General features: G+C 42.7%; 1 protein-coding gene across 4 annotated transcripts in view; it reads left to right on the top strand.

Annotated features, from left to right (window-relative positions):
- The window catches only part of MYLK (myosin light chain kinase), a 325,099-nt gene that overhangs the window by 122,830 nt on the left and 182,791 nt on the right, over window positions 1–19,478 (top strand). For all 4 annotated transcript variants that reach the window (XM_084643345.1, XM_084643346.1, XM_084643344.1 and 1 more), the window contains exon 3: window positions 17,674–17,881. In XM_084643345.1, coding sequence (XP_084499471.1) covers window positions 17,674–17,881 — 208 coding nt within the window. The remainder of the gene's footprint in view (window positions 1–17,673; window positions 17,882–19,478) is intronic.

Raw genomic sequence — 19,478 nt, 5'->3', positions numbered from 1 at the left:
GGGGCACAGGTTTCTGCTGCTCTGAAATGAATACTTGAAATGGCACAGTATCAGTTGGCATCATTTTAGAAGTTAAATGGGGTATGTGAAGCAATTAATAGAGGCTACGTGGGCATATCTATCCATTCAGCAGACATTAGTGTTTCACTTTTAACTCATTTATGTTCTTATTGTATAATCCTAAATGAGCCATAACAGTGTGCACACCTATGATGTTTAAACTATTCAAAATGTTCAGCACCTAATGAAATCCAATGTGTTTAAAAGGCCTTAACGCTACCAGTTGGTCCATGGGAGGTAAGCTACCTCAAATCAATCTACGTGGTTTTCTAAGACTTCAGACTCTGGAAAATCTTTCATTGACGTCAATGGGAGTTTGGCTTCAGTGAGTCCTACAGGGTTTTGTTCTGAAGCAGCAATACTTACCCTGAAAACTTTTTAGGTCTGTTCTTCTAAATACTCACCTATTCCCTGAATCTGTGTTAAAGTACTAAAACTAATCACGTCCTCCAGTGTAGTATCTCACTGGTTTGGCTCTAATGTGTTCAGACCATTCTGTGTTGGGTTTTTTGTTTGCCTGTTCTGAGCCCACTTTAGTTTTACTGCAAGGGCTCTGGGGCAGGGACCTGTTATTTGTTAGGCAGTATTCATCTGTTGTACAGCTCCATGCACATTGATACTTCTGTGAATACTAAAGTGCAGGGCCTATATATCAGTGTGAAAGGACCAGCAACTTGATGCAATGCAGGTAGATGTGGTACTGAATGGTTTCCATCAGTAGACAAGGAGAGGGAGAGCACCTGTCTCATGTACTGCACTATGCAATTCCGCTATACCGTAGAACATTGCAATGTAAAATGTGTTGGTTAGGAAGAAATACAGTTCAGTGATTATAGCTGAGTATGCCGAGAATGGGAATCTAGGTTCTGTTCCCAGCTCTGTCACTGACCTTTTGTGTGAACCTGGGAGGTCACTGAAGATCTCTGTTCCCCCACCTATAAAATGGAACTAATATTTACCCACCTTGGTGAAGTGCACCTGAGATCAGATGTGTTTTATACCCCAGAAGACACTAACCATTCTGGAGCAGGGACTGTCTCTGACAGTGCCACACACATTGTTAGTGCTTGTGATGGGGGGTAGGGCTCTTCTGTCAAACCACCTTGGCTGCAGGCATTAGAACTTCTGCAGCTCTCTGCAGAGTTCTGCTGTCTCGTGGCAGGTGCAGCTTATTAACTGCACAAGGCATATAAGTGAGGCGAGAGCCCCTGTCTAGGGAGTTAAAACAGCAGAGGGAGACAGCCAAATGTCTGGGAGAAAGCTTTGGCTGAGCTTTGTAGTGTGTAATTGCTTTTGAGTTGTCAACAAAGCCAGACTTCAGGAAGGGGGTGAGTTTGGATGTTGACCAAAGGTCGGTCTGAGGACAGGGTAGGGATTCAGCCTGTTCACAATATTTCACAGACGGATAAAGTCCAGGACCCCTTAATGCTAAAACAGGAAAAATTAAAATAAAATCATCCAAGTGAGCTATTTGGGTGGCTTATATAAAACTCTCCTTACATACTTATTGATAGAGGTCAGCTAGCTAATATGCTGGGAAAGTAGAAGGACAGATGTTCCTTCCAGTGGAATGATTTATTAATGCTTTCCATCCAAAAGCATTCTTGCCATCCACCACCTCGGGATTGCAGCACCTGATTCAGTCTGTGTGAAAACAACATCCGCTGTTGTAGCAAAGTACCGGTGCTGGTAAAAGATCCATGAACTGAGCAGTGTTAGAGAAACACAAAAGTGTGCGTCTGGAAGCGTGCCTATGTCCAGTGTACTAGAAAGGTTATCACTGTTGGAGTGTACCTTTATAGTGTCATCTCCTGCACCAGCAGTGAACATTGAAGATACTTTAGTGTTGCCTGGAGATTATATGGTCTATTTTGGCATTCAAAAGCTGCAATAAAAATGTAGGCCATGGTTCAGGAGAGCATACAGGCCTGTGCTTAAGCCCCACTGAAGTCATGCTTAAGTGCTTCGCTGAATAGAGCTGTTTTCCTAAATCAGAGCCTTAATGCACTCTTATACCTCAAAGCAACATCCACGATCAGTTTAGCTCTGGAACTCCACTTTGGGCCATTGGAAATGATTCAGGGCATGTAGATGCAGTGACATTATGGTACCTGGGAAAGTGTTGCCTTATTCAAATAGCTTATACCCTGGTGACTAAATACCAAAGTCAATACATTCAGCACCTCTGGGGAAACTCTACTCCATTTCCATTAAAGAATTGTGGAAAAAATGTAGAATTGAGACAAAATGATCCACAGCTGTTGTCTGTTTTACTGTTAACAGACCATGTCTTTAGCAGATAAATCATAAATGCTTCCCTGTTGGAAATACCATAAATGCTGGATGAGTTGGCACTTTTACCATTTGTCCTTATCATATTTTTGAAACTCTGCAACCTACAGCAATGCTTTATTGTTGTGACTACTTCGATCACTGAGGCTACAAATGTCCCTGTTTTTACTGTTACTTCTCGTCAATACCTACTTGTCTGTTTTTCCATCTTTTTACAATCCAAATTTGTAAACTCTTTGGGGCATGGAGTTAGAAGACTCATGTGGGGACAGTGCAGATTCAGCCACAGCTCCCAACTTATCTTCTACAAGCACTCGTGCCTGCTGCTGACACAAGGGACCTAAGACCTATTGCCTGTCAAGACTTTGGAGGAAATGCCAGACTAGTGATCTGTGAAGCACGTGGGTCCCTGTCCCTGCCCCAGCCAGGAGCAAGGAAACTGCAAGAACTTTGTGTTTTAGAGTGCACAGATGTCACCCTTACAAAGAGATGCAGTAGTTCCCAAGAGCTCTCCATCCTATTGCTGCTGTGGGCTCCCAGGCTCCCATTCCCTCACTTGTGCTCCTTAGTCATGGCCACAGCAATGTGTACACTTCAAGATGGAGTATTTTACCATTGTGTACATTACGTTCTTAGCTAAGTGATGAGAACTTGGGAGGTGCTGGTTCCCAGTCTCATGCTTCGTTTGCTAGATGTAGGTCTCCTATACATTCTGTAAATTTGCATATGTACCGTAATGCCAACATTTCTTTGTTATCAGATCATTGAATCCAAATTTGACTCCAGCCTCTATAGCATCTCCAAATGGAGCACTGCAGAGGTAATGAAGCAGGACATGAAGAATTCTTAGCACTGGGAAAGAATTTCCTGTAAGATAAACTCTCTCTCTTTTTTGGGGGGGTCCTTCTTTTCGAGAGAGAATTCTAGATCAGTGACTCTCAAACTTTCCAGACTACTGTACCCCTTGTAGGAGTTTGATTTGTTTTGCGTACCCCCAAGTTTCATTTCACTTAAAAATTACTTGCTTAAAAAATCAAACCTAAAAATACAAGTGTCACAGCACACTATTACCAAAAAATTGCATACTTTCTCATTTTTACCATACAATAAAAATAAATCAATTGGAATTTAAATATTGTACTTATATTTCTGTGTATAGTATATTGAGCAGTATTAACAAGTCATTGTCTGTACTGACTTTGCTAGTGCTTTTTATGTAGCCTGTTGTAAAACTAGGCAAATATCTAGATGAATTGATGTACCCCCTGGAAGACCTCTAAGTACCCCCAGGGATACACGTACCCTTGGTTGAGATCCACTGTTCTAGATCATCTGTACTGGTGTTAACGATGGAATAAAGACAGTAGCATGATGAAGTCATTCTTCCATGTGGTTGTCATTTCTCGACTCTAGAACAGTGATTTTCAACCTTTTTTCATTTGCGGATCCCTAAAAAATTTCAAATCGGTGTGTGGATCCCTTTGAAAATCTTAGACATAGTCTGCAGACCCCCAGGTTGAAAACGACTGCTCTAAAATATTAGGGCTCTTTACCAGAGGGCTATGGAAATCTTTGATGCACACTACAACCGGGAGTGTGGAAGTCGAGAGAATGACCCACTCCACACACACATGAATATGTAGGGGAGAGCCACCTATTTCCTATTTTTCCCCATCTAACCAGAATCATGAATATGAATCCTCTGTTTGATTTCACTGGGATGGAAATAGACCTAGGGTTCAGACTTGTGCATTCAGGTTTGTCATGTGTCTTTTTATTCAGACCCCACCTTTTGCCAAAGTATATTGTTCTCCTGTTGTGCCCCTGGTTGACATGGTAATCACAAGGGGTTAGAAGTACTGAGCATCCACCACTTCATTGAAGCCAGTGGGAGCTGCAGATATCTCTTCACCTCTGGAAGTCAGGTTGTATGTTTCTACATAGGGTTAAGAAGAGGTAATCGCCAAATGGCACATCAGTATTTGCATTTCAGGAAAGGTTTTAAGAGTGTGCATTAGTAATGAGGAAATAGGAGCTTAGTGCCAAGTCTAATGCAGACTCTCATTCCTTCTGGCTCTTGCTACTCTTGTGTTGAATTTTATGAGTTGCATCTTCATGAGACTCTTTCCCATCTGCTGTTGTGGTGAGGGAAATGATCAAAATGCATATAGCCTTAAAAGTTTAAAGAGAATTTATGACATTTTCCCTTTTCTGCTGATAGTTATCAAGTGATATCGAGGAGGTGAGTTTGTTAGAGGTTTTTTCTTCATTGCCACCAAGTGGAATCCAGGCAAAATACATCTGGTCTGAAGTTTGTTAAACCTGTGAAAGGAATTTGACACAGTTTTGTGGACTGATGGGGTTTTTTAAATGAATGCCATGACATGCCATATGCTGACAGCCAGGAATGAAAGTGGGTTGTAGAGTTCAGCGATGCCTCACAGATGCTTAATCCACAAAGGTATATTTTGTTTGTTTTTTGGTTTTGAGAAGACGTGATTGAAGATATGTGTTGTTTTTTCTCTCACTGCTCCAGAGCATTTGAGAGGAGAACCAGATAATTGCATTCTCCAATTGTGAAGATGTATGTCTTCACAGAGTAGCATTTCAATACAGGTAATGCCCAGAGAACTGATTTATGAGGACTCCATGCATTTGGAACATAAAATCTAAACATCACCAGATGTAAAATACCAGAATTTGGCACTTCAATGAAAACCTAGGTTTACACAAAGACCAAGACACTCTCCTTGAAACATATGTACTATAGCTAATGCTTTCAAGTGAGCTACATTTGATCCTAGCTTTTGCATTAAATGATAGCTTTAAACTAGGCTACAAAGGGTTCTTGACCATTTCTTAGAAGGGGTATAGTTCCGCTTATTTGAAAAAAATACAGCATTGCTCTGATGGCAAGGTCATAGCTAAGGTACGAAACATCTTAACTTTTTTCAGATTTACTTTTGACTTGTCAGGTTCCAAATCCAGAAGGAAATTTTTAAAAAACTGGATCAAGTATTCTTGACTTATGCTTTTAGCATTAAAGTTTCAGAAGGAGCCATAACAATTTATCATGTCCACCCCCTCTATCAAGAACATCTGCTCTTTGTTTGTCAAAGTGGACCACAGTATAAACCCTACTTGACTGATCTGTACAACCAGTCTTGCAAATAGCAGCAGTGGCCAGAACCACATTCTCCCACCTAGCAAGAAAATTGGACTCCTACCCTGGATCCTCTCCAGGGTATTGACCTTGTTACCTCTAGACTAGAGCTTTGCAATGCTTTCTACCTAGGGCTCATAGTGGGAGGTCACACATGTTTCAGGTAGTCCAACACTCAGTGACTTTTTTCCTGTCAGGAACATGCTAATACTCAGTGTCCTGCACTAAATCTCCTGTCCAGTACCAGATCTACATCACAGTTCTAGTCTTCATCATGGAGGTATCCAATGACTAGGACCTAGCTGCCTACGAGGTCACCTCCTTTTTTTGCACAACCCACCAAGAATACCATGATCCATATCACTAATGCAATTGATAGAACCTGACATGAATCTCTCAGGAGCTGGTGTAAAGGGGGCTCCACTTTTTGAGTTCCATATGAATCCATGTATCATATAGCTCAGAACAAAATACAATGCATGCCTCTGCAAAGGCCTTCCCTGAATGGCAACTGAGGTCTTCTCTACTCTTGGTTATTATTTATCCCCTCAATATCTCATAGTAACAGTGTGAGTGAGAAGTGCTGAAACTGCTCCATCCTCAGGCAAGAACGATTTCCTCTCTAACTGTGATTGCTGGTAGCTAGTGTGACAGTCCAGGGCAACTGCACCTGTATTTCCCCTCCACGGTCCAGCAAAGTCCTCCAGAGTCCACCCACTCTGGGCTCCCAGCTCCTCAGCTATCCCCTGTCTTTGGCAGTGACCTGCGTTTCTCTCCTTCCTGAGTGAGTTTTTCTCAGGTACACAGTGGCCTGCCTATATTGTGTTATTCTCAGCAAGCCAGCCTGCCTCGACAGGCCAGTATCTTCAGTTGCTGTCTCCTCAGAGGCTGTAAACAGCATAATTACCACACAGTTCTTTCTGTGCAAGCACACTTATTCTTGAGGTGCAAGCATTACAGAGAAAACATATTAAAACATAGACATTCCTATACACATGGTAGAAGCTTACCAGAGGTCACCCAAAGTCTTATGCGGCTTCCATAGGCCAAAATCCTTCCAAACCTTCCCAGAATAAACTGCCCCCTTCTCTCCCCTTGATCAGAAGGTTCTATCACTTTGCTGGATCAAAAAGAAGACTCTGAGACAGTTTAAACTCAGGCTTTTTATCTAAAGGTCCTTTCTTGTTTGTGGGTCTCTAGAGAATGCAGTTTGAGCCAGTATATGCAAGCCTTTCCAGGTGGTGGTACCTCTCTGGAGGTGTTACAACCTGTGTGAATTTGCCTAATCACTCTTTACTGTTTGTAGCTCCTGGAGAGCTGTGGTCACCCTTCCCCATGGAGTTACATACAATCCCTGGCCCACAATGATACATACATTTAATATAATAAAATCTCCCAAAGATATTGCAGGAATTGACTTATCTGTCACATATAGATACTGCAGTGAGAAGTGCATTATAAATAAGGCTAAGATTTTGTCAGTTATTTTTAGTAAAAGTCACGGACAGGTCACAGGCAACAAACAAAAATTCACGGAGCCCGTAACCTGTCTGTGACTTTTACTAAAAATAACCATACAAGCCTTGTGGCAGAGGTGCACAGCACCGGCTGCAGCCCCCGCCGCGGGGCAGAAGTGCACGGCCCCAGGGACAGGGGCGCATGGCGCTGGCTGCGGCACCTGCCACAAGCAACAGGGAAGGGGCGCAGGGCCCCAGCAGAAGTCCCCCTCGCGGGGCTATGTGGGGAGCATAGCCCCAGGTCCAGCCCCAGCCATGGCTCCAACCCTGGCTTTAGCTGCGGACAGCTGAAGAAGTCACGGAGGTCTGGTAAAGTCATGGAATCCGTGACTGCTGTGACTTCCGTGACTAAATCGTAGCCTTAATTATAAATACCTAACATAGTACCTCATTCACTCTATCAGTGAATAATATGTCTATCAGGTGTCTTTATTACAGTCAGTGCCATGGCATATGAAGGTTTGATGCATCTTTACAACAGCATTGTAGGTTTTCAAGCAATGTGATGATAAAGGCCGAGAGAACTAGTGGTCTTGAGTTCTGGCTTATTGGAATCATTAGTGTGTCTGATTTAGGATATCAGACCCTGTCAATTCAATCTTTTACCTGAAGTGAACTCCATGAGTTCTCTGTGCCAGTTTGTAATGAGGAATGCTGTGTTTCTTCCAAATACTAAATCCCCTCTCCAGCATTAATTTCAAAATGGGAAGTAGGCAAGCAGGGAGAGAACTAGTAGGATGGACATCCTGGGTTTGTTCTTTGAGACTTGCTCTCATCTGAGGAAACTGATGTGCATGGATTCAACCAGCATGCCTGCTGTTTTAAGGGCAGAACCTAGATTTAGAGGGCATGGACAGTATAAAAGCAGCTGGTTTGAACAAGCTGCTTTCGATTTCTGAAGTGTTGCTTTGCTTTTGTGCAGTGTCATAATGCATTAAATAACATCCTGTGCGAGACGAATCATCTGGTGTTACTTTTGTTTACTGCCAAAGATAGCAAAACTGGTAAAATTAACATGACGTTTGGATAAAAGAAAAAGTCCTGCCATCAGTTTGGACAGGTGGCCTGGAAGCTGAAATAAAGCAGTGGTCAGAATTGATAGGAAGTGCAAATGGACAGATACTGCCTTCTGTCTGCCCAGATTACTTTGAGATACTGTAATAAAGGATCTATTTAGTTATATCTAGAATCTGTACAGTGTCCATCACTGTTACATGTGGTTTCTACCTAATTGAGCTACAACTTGCCTTGCCTAGCTTTCTTATGCTATAACTCTGCTATTGAATAGAATTAAATGTGCAGGCTTTACAGTGCTGTTTGTCAGAGGGTGGCAATGGATGGCAGGAGAGAGATCACTTGATCATTACCTATTAAGTTCAATCCCTCTGGGGCACCTGGCATTGGCCACTGTTGGCAGACAGGATACTGGGCTGGATGGACCTTTGGTCTGACCCAGTACGGCCATTCTTATGTTCTTCTGTGCTATTTAATTACATTCATACTTTTCTTTGGGAGGGTGTGGTTGCAACGGATTACATATTTATTGAATACATTTTAGGGAATGCACTAATATTATCCTGTTGTTCATTTTAGTAATTCCTCTGTCTCAACCCCACCCCTTTTGTGGTAACTTAAGAATCCAAGAAAACAAAGTAAATCAGCTGTTTATCCTTGGAGGCAGGTATCCCAAGCAGTCTTCGATCATGTGAACAAATCACCCCTCACTGGGATTCCTGACTCCGTGCTGCCTGCCTCTTAGATCTCCTCCTGGATGAACCTCCATACCTCCTTTTTAGAACTTGGCCACCTCCTTACTGGAGAAACCCAGCAGCAGCAGCTGATTCCTCTTCCTTGTGAGGGAAGGTAGCTTATTTATGTCCTTGCCCCCTTATCCAGCGTCCCTTGCTGTAGGCTCTAACTCCCACAGCCCTTTTGGGAACCACAACTCCCAGAACTCCTTGGTTCTTAGTGGAAACTACACAGAGGACAGAAGCTGGACCATGACCCTTTCTCACAGGGCTTGCTCACTGTGTGACACTCTGTTAACAGCTATACAGGCATATAGTCAAACAATCTAGAAACCTACCAGCCTTGTTGTGAAAGATCAGAAAGCTTACAGGGGTTCTCAGCAGAGCTGGCTGGTCAGTTGCTCTTGGATCTTTTCCTTAGCCAAGTCTTCTGTGGAGGCATCTTTCCTGTAGGAGTAAAGGACAAGAAATTAGATGTGACGGAATCTTGAATAGGATAACAAGTGCTTGAGGGAAGGAGAAGAAGGATGATAAAACATGGACTGTGGCAAGAAATAAGCCGTCTGCTATGTACGTTCCAGTTGTTAAGCTTGCCCCCAGTAGTAGCACACTGCAGCTGTTTATCGTGATTCTCCTATGAATTCAGTACCAGTGATCAGGCTATTGTGATGCTCCAAACTGAAAGCCAGTCGAGGAGATAGCTGCAACTGCTACTGTCTACTAATAATAGATGAGCCAGCTGCAATATCAAGCTTCAGTCTTTTTTTAAAATGGTTAAAAAGTCACTGTGTACACTAGAGAATTAGGTGCTGATTCCGGGCAACAGCAGTGGTAACTCTAGGGGATTGTGTAATGTCTAGGTGAGCATATGCCTAAAAACATCAGGGCATGCTGAAAACCTTTGCTCTGTATCCCTGTTTCACTTCATGTGTTCTTCGTCCCTGCTGAGCTGAGAGCTTTCTCTTTGAAGTGTGTCCATATTTATTCCATTTAACCCCTTTGGCTTCTAAAATAAAGATTTCCCACATGGAGAACCTGGAGTGAGAGGGAATAGCATTTAACAGCAGGAGCAACAAACCTGGGGGCATCAAAGGATTTAATTCAGAGCGGTAGCCATGTTAGTCTGTATCAGCAAAAACGATGAGGCACCTTAGAGACTAACAAATTTATTTGGACATAGCTTTCGTGGGCTAGAACCCACTTCTTCAGATGCATGGAGGGGAAAATACAGGAGCAGGTATAAATACATGAAAAAATGGGAGTTGCCTTACCAAGTGTGAGGTCAGTCTAACGAGACAATTCCATTAACAGTAGAATACCAAGGGAGGAAAAATAATGTTTGTAGCGGTAATGAGAGTGGCCCATTTCAAACAGTTGACAAGAAGGTGTTAGTAACAATAGGGGAAAATTAGTATGGGGAAAATTAGGTTTAGGTTTTGTAATGACCCAACCACTCCCAGTCTTTATTCAGGCCTAATTTGATGGTGTCCAGTTCGCAAATTAATTCCAGTTCTTCAGTTTCATGTTGGAGTCTGTTTTTGAAGTTTTTGTCTCTGCTGCTGCCTGACTGTTTACTTCTGGTTCCAAATGAGGTGTGTGGTTGACAGGTCAGTTTGTAACTCTGGTGTTCATAACTCTGAGGTTCTACTGTAGTTTAAATAGAACATGAAGTATGAAAAGCTGAGTAGGATACATAACATTTTTATGCCTCTTAGTATTGCAAAGATAAATCACAAAGCATCTCTTATTTTACGTAGGTTGAACAATCCAGACTCTTCCTTTAGCTGAGCAGTTTATACACTATGGGCTTGACGCCTACTTTAGATGCGCAAAAAGAAACGGTGAGGAACAAATGTGGTGTGCATTTACCACAGCACGACTTAACACCATATATTGCTCCAACCTTGGACCTTTAAAATTCCTCCAGTTCTGCAGAGAAAGGATTGTCTTTTTACAGGAGCTCAGTGTCATTCAATGGAATTCATGCTGCATTGTGTGACATCCTCTGCAGGACAGAAGTAATTTTAAATGGCTAGTACTGTACATTCCTGTGCAGGGGTCAGTTCTTTAAAGCCAGTATTTGGGGCGGGGGTGGTCTGCTTGGTTTATTGCAGCTGTTACATGTGGTGAGAGTCCAGCATGTGCATGAATGTGAATTTTGATGTGGTTTTTTGTGTGTGTGTATTCTGTGTTTTGTTTGGTCTTCACAATCCAAGACACTAGCCAATATCTCCGATCCCAGACACAACCCTAGGAACCTCCATCTTGCAGTGTCCAGTTATGCCAGTTGGATGCTGCAAGCTCATATGAGTTCATCAATTTAACAAAGAAATTGATATGTACCAGGCTTGTTATCCCAAGGGGAGTCTCAGACACGCTCCAAACCAAACGCACTGCTTCAGGTAGAATAAACAAACAGAATAATTAACTACAAAGATAAATTTTAAGTGATTATAAGTCAAAGCATAACAAGTCAGATTTGGTCAAATGAAATAAAAGCAAAACGCATTCTAAGCTGATCTTAACACTTGCAATGGCCTTACAAACGTAGATGCTTCTCACCACAGGCTGGCTGGTTGCTCTTCAGCCAGGCTCTCCCCTTTGATCAGTGCTTCAGTCGCTTGGTGTGGTGTCTGTAGATGTAGGTGGAAGAGAGAGAGAGAGAGAGAGAGCATGGCAAATGTCTCTTCCTTTTATCATGTCCTTTCTTCCCCCTTGACTTTGCCCCCTCCCTTCAGAGTCAGGTGAGCATTACCTCAACGCAGTTCCAAACTGACCAAAGGAAGAGGGGTGACTCCCTCGAGAGTCTAACAGATTATTTTGTTGCTACCTAGGCCAGCGTCCTTTGTTCCTGTGAGGCTGGGCTGGGTTTGTCCCATACCTGCCCTGATGAGGTGTGAACTGCCTCTCTGTTCTTGGAGAGTTTTTGCCTGGGCTTGCTTTAAGCCATGAGGATACTTTTCGCTTTATACTCTACTTTTCATAACTATATACATGAACTTATAACCTTACAATAACATTACTATAACAATTACTATAACATCACTATATCAACCATGCTCAGTGCATCATGAGCCTTCCGAAGACCCCCAACATGACAAACTTTGCATGGGTTCCACACAGTCATTTTATAAAGATGAACATGGGGGTGTAGGGTGTTCCCCTGAGGTACAGAGCATCACAGGATGCATATAAGAATCCTGGTTGCAGCCATTTTATGTGACCCTGTCCCTTGAATGCATAGTTTCAGTGGTGTTTTGTTTTTCCTAGGGGCTATGCACCCACAGAGCTAGACACAGAACTGTGACAGTTTCATGGGCATAGAGTTCTTTCTCAGATCTTCATCTTGGTACTTTGACATATATGTTTATATTAACAAGACTTTTCAGGAAGATTCAGCAGTTGACGTGCACAGCCCAAAACTCTAAACCTGTACAGTACCATAGAAAAGATCTTCACTAATTTTTGTTGTCGTCAGCATTTTTTAATGTTTGCTGGAGAGGCTGGAGTGAAAGGCCAGGGTTTCATCAGAATTGGAGATATTCATATAAAGAAAGGACAAGGCAGTAAATAAAGGTTATAGCCCTATGCTGCAGGGTATTAGATAAGCAGATAGATTCCTCCTTGGTGTGGATGCATTATTCAAGGCAGATGTTTTTACTGAGCTCTGGAAAGGTTAGGAGAGGAATATAAAACCTGCTGCAGTTCTGGAATTGGTCCATCAGCATAAAACCCAGTAACCAGTGATTCATTTAAGGATCCCTGACACTTTTATGGCAAGGCTATGTCTTTCAGAGTGGGTCTGGCTCAGTTTGAAACACATTCCAAACCCAAACCTGAAATAAATCCTTTCAGTAGAGCAGTGCTGCAAACATTTCCCCTGTCTTCATTTCATTTTCAAACCTTATATTAAAGAACAAAAAAATAGAGCTAGCGAGGGGAATGACTTAACCCATCAAAGGGAAATCGCATGTCGCTCAATCTGTATTTTAATTTTTGGTATGGAATTTTCACAACTTCTTAGACATGCATATGTCTAAAAACATGCAGATATAATGTACAAAATAAACACACATTGAAGAAATTGAAAAAATATTTGTGTATAACTCAGCCAAATGATACTGAAGAGGTATCTGTAGCTGCCTATCCATAACTAAAGCGTTGGGTAAGAATGATCTACTGTGGTCCAAGTTAGAGTTGGGAATGCTATGACAAATAAAGGCAAAAATGTAGACTAAGGCCATGCCTACACTAGCACTTATGTTGGCAAAACTTTTGTTGCTCAGGGGTGTGAAAGAAACACACACCGTGAGCAACATAAATTTTGCTGGCATAAGCGCTCATTTGCACAGCCATGCTCATTGAGCTGGTTTTATTATGTCGACAGGAGAGCTCTCTCCCTTTGGCATAACACGGCTACACGAGTGCTCTGACATCTGTGCCACTATAAGCTGGTAAATGTAGACATGGCCTAAATCTCAGGAAAATTCTTCCAGTTAGAGATCTGTTACATGGTGTAATTGTTGCCCCCAAAAGAAGTGATGGAAGCCTATTGCATGGGCCATTTGAAGCTGAACTGGACAATACACTAGAAGAAATATTGTAGGGAACAATTTTATACTGGCAGGGAAATGGAGTGATATTTTTCCTATATCTTTAGCATCTACGATTCTATACATTCTGCAAGTGTGTGTGTGTGTGTGTGTGTGTGTGTGTGTGTTGGACATGTGTCTTGGGTGAGGTGAGGCAGATGAATTACATTTATGGACGGGATTCTCAACAGGTGTAAATTGACATAGCTAGAGTAACTTCAGTAGAGCTGTGCTGATTTACACCAGCTTAGAATCTGGCCCATTCTGGCTAAATAATGAAATAGCTACTAAAGAACCTCCTTTCTGCATACCACTCAAACAGCTACTTTTCTGAATATTTACGACGGTCTTCTTGGTCCTAAACGTGTGTGTATAAAACAATAATTTTAAATCCTGTTTCGTCTAAAATTCCTGAAACCTAATATCTCCTACCGTGTATGGCCTAACACAGGACTGGGAACCGAAACTCAATTCTAATAAACACTTTGTCCCTAATTACCTTTGGTCATGTCCCTCAACCCCTCTATGGCTCAGTTTCTTAATCCATGCAGGGGAGATCAGTCCTTCTTCCCAGGGGTGCAATGAAGACTAAAGAGTTAAGTCAGTCATAACACATTTTGAAGAGGGTCTTCCTAAATTCCACGTCTTATTATGTATTAAAAATTGGGGGAAAGGGCATTCACTTTAATTTCATAGTCAGTGGAGAATTTAGGGCCTGTCTACACTGGGATTTTTACACAGGTATAGCAGCCCTGGTACAAACCCTTGGAGCAGATACATTGCACTGGTGTTCAAAGGTTCTGACAAGCATATGCTGCAGTGGCTCAAGCCACTTCTACACCAATGCAGAATCATCTATGCTAGAGTATAGCTTCATTGGTGCAAAAATCTCTAGTGTAGCTAAGCCCTCAGCTGCCCATTCCTGCAAATGAGATGGAAAAGTTCTTTCACCTCCCCCCGCCCCCCGAATATTTAAAATTCTTGGGGGGAAAAATTGAAAACCAAATATTTTGGCCAAAACCAAAAATATTTAGATTTGGAAATGCCATGGTAGTTATGTTTGGGTGTCACATGCTCCCATTACCCTGTCATAAACAAGGCTCCATGGTTTGACTTAATCTCCCTGATGCACCACTGCCTCATCTCAGAGATGTTGGGATGCATCATGGGAGATATAATCCAAGTAGGAAGTCCAGCCCGTGGAGGAGAGTGGGAGCATAAGTCATCTGAAATACAATAACCATGAGCCACTTTGGTGGCATTTCCAAACCTAAGTGTTATCGGGTTTTTTCAGACAAACTTTTGGTTTTGGCTGAGAACTGTTCAGTTCTTGTGCATATGGTCTTTCAATGAAAGCAGACACTTCTTAAGAAAAGTGTTTTGTAGAAAATCCAGTTTTTTCATTGAAAAACAGTTTTGACAGAAATTTTTTGACCAGTCCTAATGCCATGGTTACAGAATCCAGATGTTTTAGGTGTCAAACATTGTGTAGAACAGTGGTCCTCAAACTTTTTCTGTCACAGCCCTCCTTACCCGTAATGGAATCTGTCCACACCTCCTGGGAGCCACAGTCGGGAGCTGCAGCAGGTGGCTGTGATTGGGGCTGGGAGCGGAGCGGGGTCTGTGGCTGGGAGCAGGGCTGTGGCTGTGGTTCTGGCCGGGAGCCAAAGCTGCAGCTGGTGCTGGGGTGGAGTTTGGGGCTCCGTGGGGCTCCCTCCCTGCCCCCCCTGGGGGCTAGCCTGGGCTCCTCTGCACCCCCATAGGGGGGAGTGCCCCACAGTTTGGGGACCAGTGGTGTAGAAGATGTTTCCCTTCTGCTACATGAATATCTCTTGATGAGCTTTCCTATTTAGGTTTTTAAATTATGGTAGAGATTTGTTTCTGTGTGTTTTTGTTTATTTTAACAATGTTCCTGTAGCTTGAGGACCCTCTGGTGATCTTTTTGACCATGAAAGATAAACGGGTATAGTGGATGCAGAGTCTGTGTGTTGTTGGACCTTGTGCTCCATGAAATGCATGGCCACATAACGTGTAGAGAGAATGGATGGTCCAGTGCTTATAGTATTAGCCTGGGCTGTGAGAGACCTCGGTTCAATTCCTGTTCCACCACAAACATCTTGTGTGTCTCAGGGCACATCACCTAGCTTCTCTGTGCTGCAGTTCCAAATCCATAAATGGGGATAATAGCACTTCCCTACCTTACAAGGGGTTTGTGAGGATAACTACATGAAGTTAAGAGATTCTATGGCTGTTTTTATGTATAATAGTGACTCCCATTGCTGAAGAATTCAAAAGAGCTTTTGTAACATCAACAGACCCCGGTCGTCAGCGGGCGGGATCAAACCTGGGACCTCTGGAGCTAAATGCATGAGCTAAAAGTCACATGGCTCTTAGCTAAGGCTGTAGAGCAGACTCATTAATCTCTCTCCAAGTGGTCTCAGTGCCACTGGATGGGACAGAGCACCACACCCAGGCGGTATGTGGGTTACGCTTTCACCACAGGACCTTGATGTTGTTTAAGTAAAGATGGGCTTGGGAAAAGCTTTAGATGTTTAGATTGGAAATAGAAAGCTCCTCCGGCACATTCATTATGATGCCTACAGTGGGAAACATAAAATGTCCTGTAATGACGTACTGTATATTGAGTAATTAATGTGATGGAGTGTGGATTACCATGTTACTAACAAAAGTAACTAGGACCTGTGGAGTTAATGGAAGGGGGAAGGACTTCTGACTACTGTCAGTGCTCTAAAGTAGTTCTAAAAAAGTCTTGCAGATCGGAATGTTAGGCTCCAGCAGAAGAGAAACCCAGCTGGTGTGAAGTGGGATTGGATTAAAAATGAAAGGGCTGGTTTTGAAAGAAGAGAACAAAGGAATGAGTATGGGTGGTGGTGCTGAAAATTGTAACTAGGAGAGTGAGTGGTACAGGAAAAGGAAGCAGACAGCTGAATCAAGGCAGGGAGGAAACGTTGGAGAAATCTGGATAAACTAAGTTATATGCAACTAAATTTTGCTGGGTGGCTAAATTGGCAACCTGCTAGGAAGCACAACTTCCATAAAATAGAGCAGATTGCAGCATTCCTCCTTCTTAGTAGGAGATGGAGGTTAGCATGAGGCATTTCTTCTTGATCCATTCAGTTATTTTAAGAGTTTAAGGCAAAGGCAATATGTTTGATCAAAGAAATGGGAGCTAAATTATCAATTGGGGATTAGGGAAGGAGGGTGAAAATGTTGGAGCCAAGTTACTTTGCTGGCTGTATTAGTGTGACTTTAACACATACCAAGGCATCCCCAAAGTGGTGGCTCTTCTCATGAAGTATGGGAAGAACCTTTACCTGAACAGTTAATTTTGTGAGGAAATCGGGCATGTCTGTGATTTTTTTTTCCCCCCTGCTTCTGTGATTGAAAAGGCCACAACCTCACCTGATGTAAATGGTTTAATTGAAGTAGATGATGCTATGACAATTTATGCCAGCTGAAGATCTGGCTTAAAATGTGAAGCTATCAGTGATATCTGCAGCAGACGATGAGCTACCCACATCCTCTCCTTTCTTTGCAATAAATTGATATAGTTCTCTTCTGCAATGAACTTATGGCTACTGTCATTTTGTAGTCGAATATGCATGTCTGTGCTCGGTCACCAATAGACTGAATCCATGTAATATAGTTTGGGGGAGAAGTGTCTAATCTTTCTAGGGTCCTGTGCTGTGCCCACCACCAAAGCATCTGAGTGGCTGTTAAGGCATGTTTTCAAAATGTGGACCCTTAATTTCTCTTTTTAGGCACCTAAATAAAAGTGGGTTAGTTGACAGAGGGGTTGAGTAGCCATAGCTTCCGCTGATGCCAATGGGAGCTATAGGTGCTCAGCACCTTTGAAAATCAAGTCCCTTTCAGATGAGCGCAAAAATACCATTTGCAGTAGCAGCTGAACTGCAGGCAGCCACATTAGAAAAATTTGGCCTAAAGGCCTTGCATACTTAAATGTACAGTCGTTGCTCTGCCTTTGAATTTCTATATACTTGGAACCTGGGCCTCAGAATTCCTCATTGGTGAGTTTAATATGTTGCTGCAGGCAAATCATTCTAATGAAAAGCTTTCACTGCCGAGGTTTAACATTTTGATTTGTCCAGTAGTTTCTCTGTTTCATTAGGTTCTGCCATTTGGCTTGCAAAGTTTTTTATGTGTTTAACAGTTACTGCTTCAAGAACTTTCCACAGTATTGCTCAATATCCTGCATTTCTTACTGATAAAATCACTTATGTTTTTCTTCTTCCCCTCCTCTTCCCAACCCATCTTTCTAGGTCAGGGGCTATCCAGAACCTCAGATCACATGGTACAGAAATGGACTTCCCATCACAGAGGGAGAGTATTACGTAGTGGACTGCAGCATTCGAGGGATTTTCAGCTTAGTGATCAAAAATGTGCAAGAGGAAGATGGTGGAAAATATACTTGTGAAGCTGCAAATGATGGTGGAGTTCGCCAGGTGACTGTGGAGCTAACTGTGGAAGGTAAGAGGACTATTACTATGCTGATCCTTAAATATAATCATGGGTATGATAAAACACACCCAGTAAAAGGGGCAAGACAGATGAGATTATCAAACTGACAGGTGAAGATCCAACCTGTATGCACAATGTTGATCACTGATGCAGAAGGAGCACTCGTTATTAGCCGTTCTCATTGAAAAGAGTGGCCTGAGCACAGGATTAGGGGCCAGGAGCTTCTTAGTTCTAATCACACCTGGCACTCATTCTTTCTGATGCTAGGAGCAAGTCACACAGCCCCAAATCTTCAGAAGTGTTTCCATGTTACCTTGGGGGCTGTATAAGTACAGAATGGGAAATGAGCCACAAGAATACCAGTGCAATTAATAGGAGTTTTGCTGCTAAAACCTGGTATGACATTTTGAAAATGTAAGGGGAGGTTTTAATTTAAAACAATGGAATCTTTGAACTCCATTGCATGGCTTTATTACAGTGATGTATGGTAGCATTTAATGAGATTGTATGTACAAGACAATCTGACATGTGCTTATCACAGATGGCATCCTGTATTTTAAATTTTTCTTTTAAATGGAAATCCAGATCAAGAAAAAACTCACTTAGTCAGTGTCCTGTATGAAATAAGTTAGTGATAAGTATTAAAATCCAAGTGTCCATTGGATTCACTGGAAAGCCTCCCAGTGACTTCAGTGGGAGTTGGATCAGATCCATAAATTTCCTCTTGTCATTGTAAAGATGTTGAATTGATACCAATAAAATTATAAGCAAGATTCATGAACATCGTAATTCCATGGGCAGGGGTTTGATAGCATCTTTGCAAGCAGGCTGGCTAACCTAGTGAGGAGGATTTTAAACTAGGTTCACCGGGGGAAGGAGACCAAAGCCCTGAGGTAAGTGGGAAAGCGGGATACCGGGAGGAAGCACAGGCAGGAACGTCTGTGAGGGGAGGGCTCCTGCCTCATACTGAGAATGAGGGGCGATCAGCAGGTTCTCTCAAGTGCTTATATACGAATGCACAAAGCCTTGGAAACAAGCAGGGAGAACTGGAGGTCCTGGTGATGTCAAGGAATTATGACGTGATTGGAATAACAGAGACTTGGGATAACTCACATGACTGCAGTACTGTCATGGATGGTTATAAACTGTTCAGGAAGGACAGGCAGGGCAGAAAAGGTGGGGGAGTAGCACTGTATGTAAGGGAGCAGTATGACTGCTCAGAGCTCCGGTACGAAACTGCAGAAAAACCTGAGTGTCTCTGGATTAAGGTTAGAAGTGTGAGCAACAAGAGTGATGTAGTGGTGGGAGTCTGCTATAGACCACCGGACCAGGGGGATGAGGTGGATGAGGCTTTCTTCCGGCAACTCGCAGAAGCTACTAGATCGCACACCCTGGTTCTCATGGGTGACTTTAATTTTCCTGATATCTGCTGGGAGAGCACTACAGCGGTGCATAGACAATCCAGGAAGTTTTTGGAAAGTGTAGGGGACAATTTCCTGGTGCAAGTGCTAGAGGAGCCAACTAGGGGGGGAGCTTTTCTTGACCTGCTGCTCACAAACCGGGAAGAATTAGTGGGGGAAGCAAAAGTGGATAGGAACCTGGGAGG

The sequence above is a fragment of the Lepidochelys olivacea genome (genome assembly GCF_965140295.1).
Source record: "Lepidochelys olivacea isolate rLepOli2 genome assembly, chromosome: 11".
Classification (NCBI taxonomy): domain Eukaryota; kingdom Metazoa; phylum Chordata; order Testudines; family Cheloniidae; genus Lepidochelys; species Lepidochelys olivacea.
This window is presented reverse-complemented; position numbering and strand designations above follow the sequence as displayed.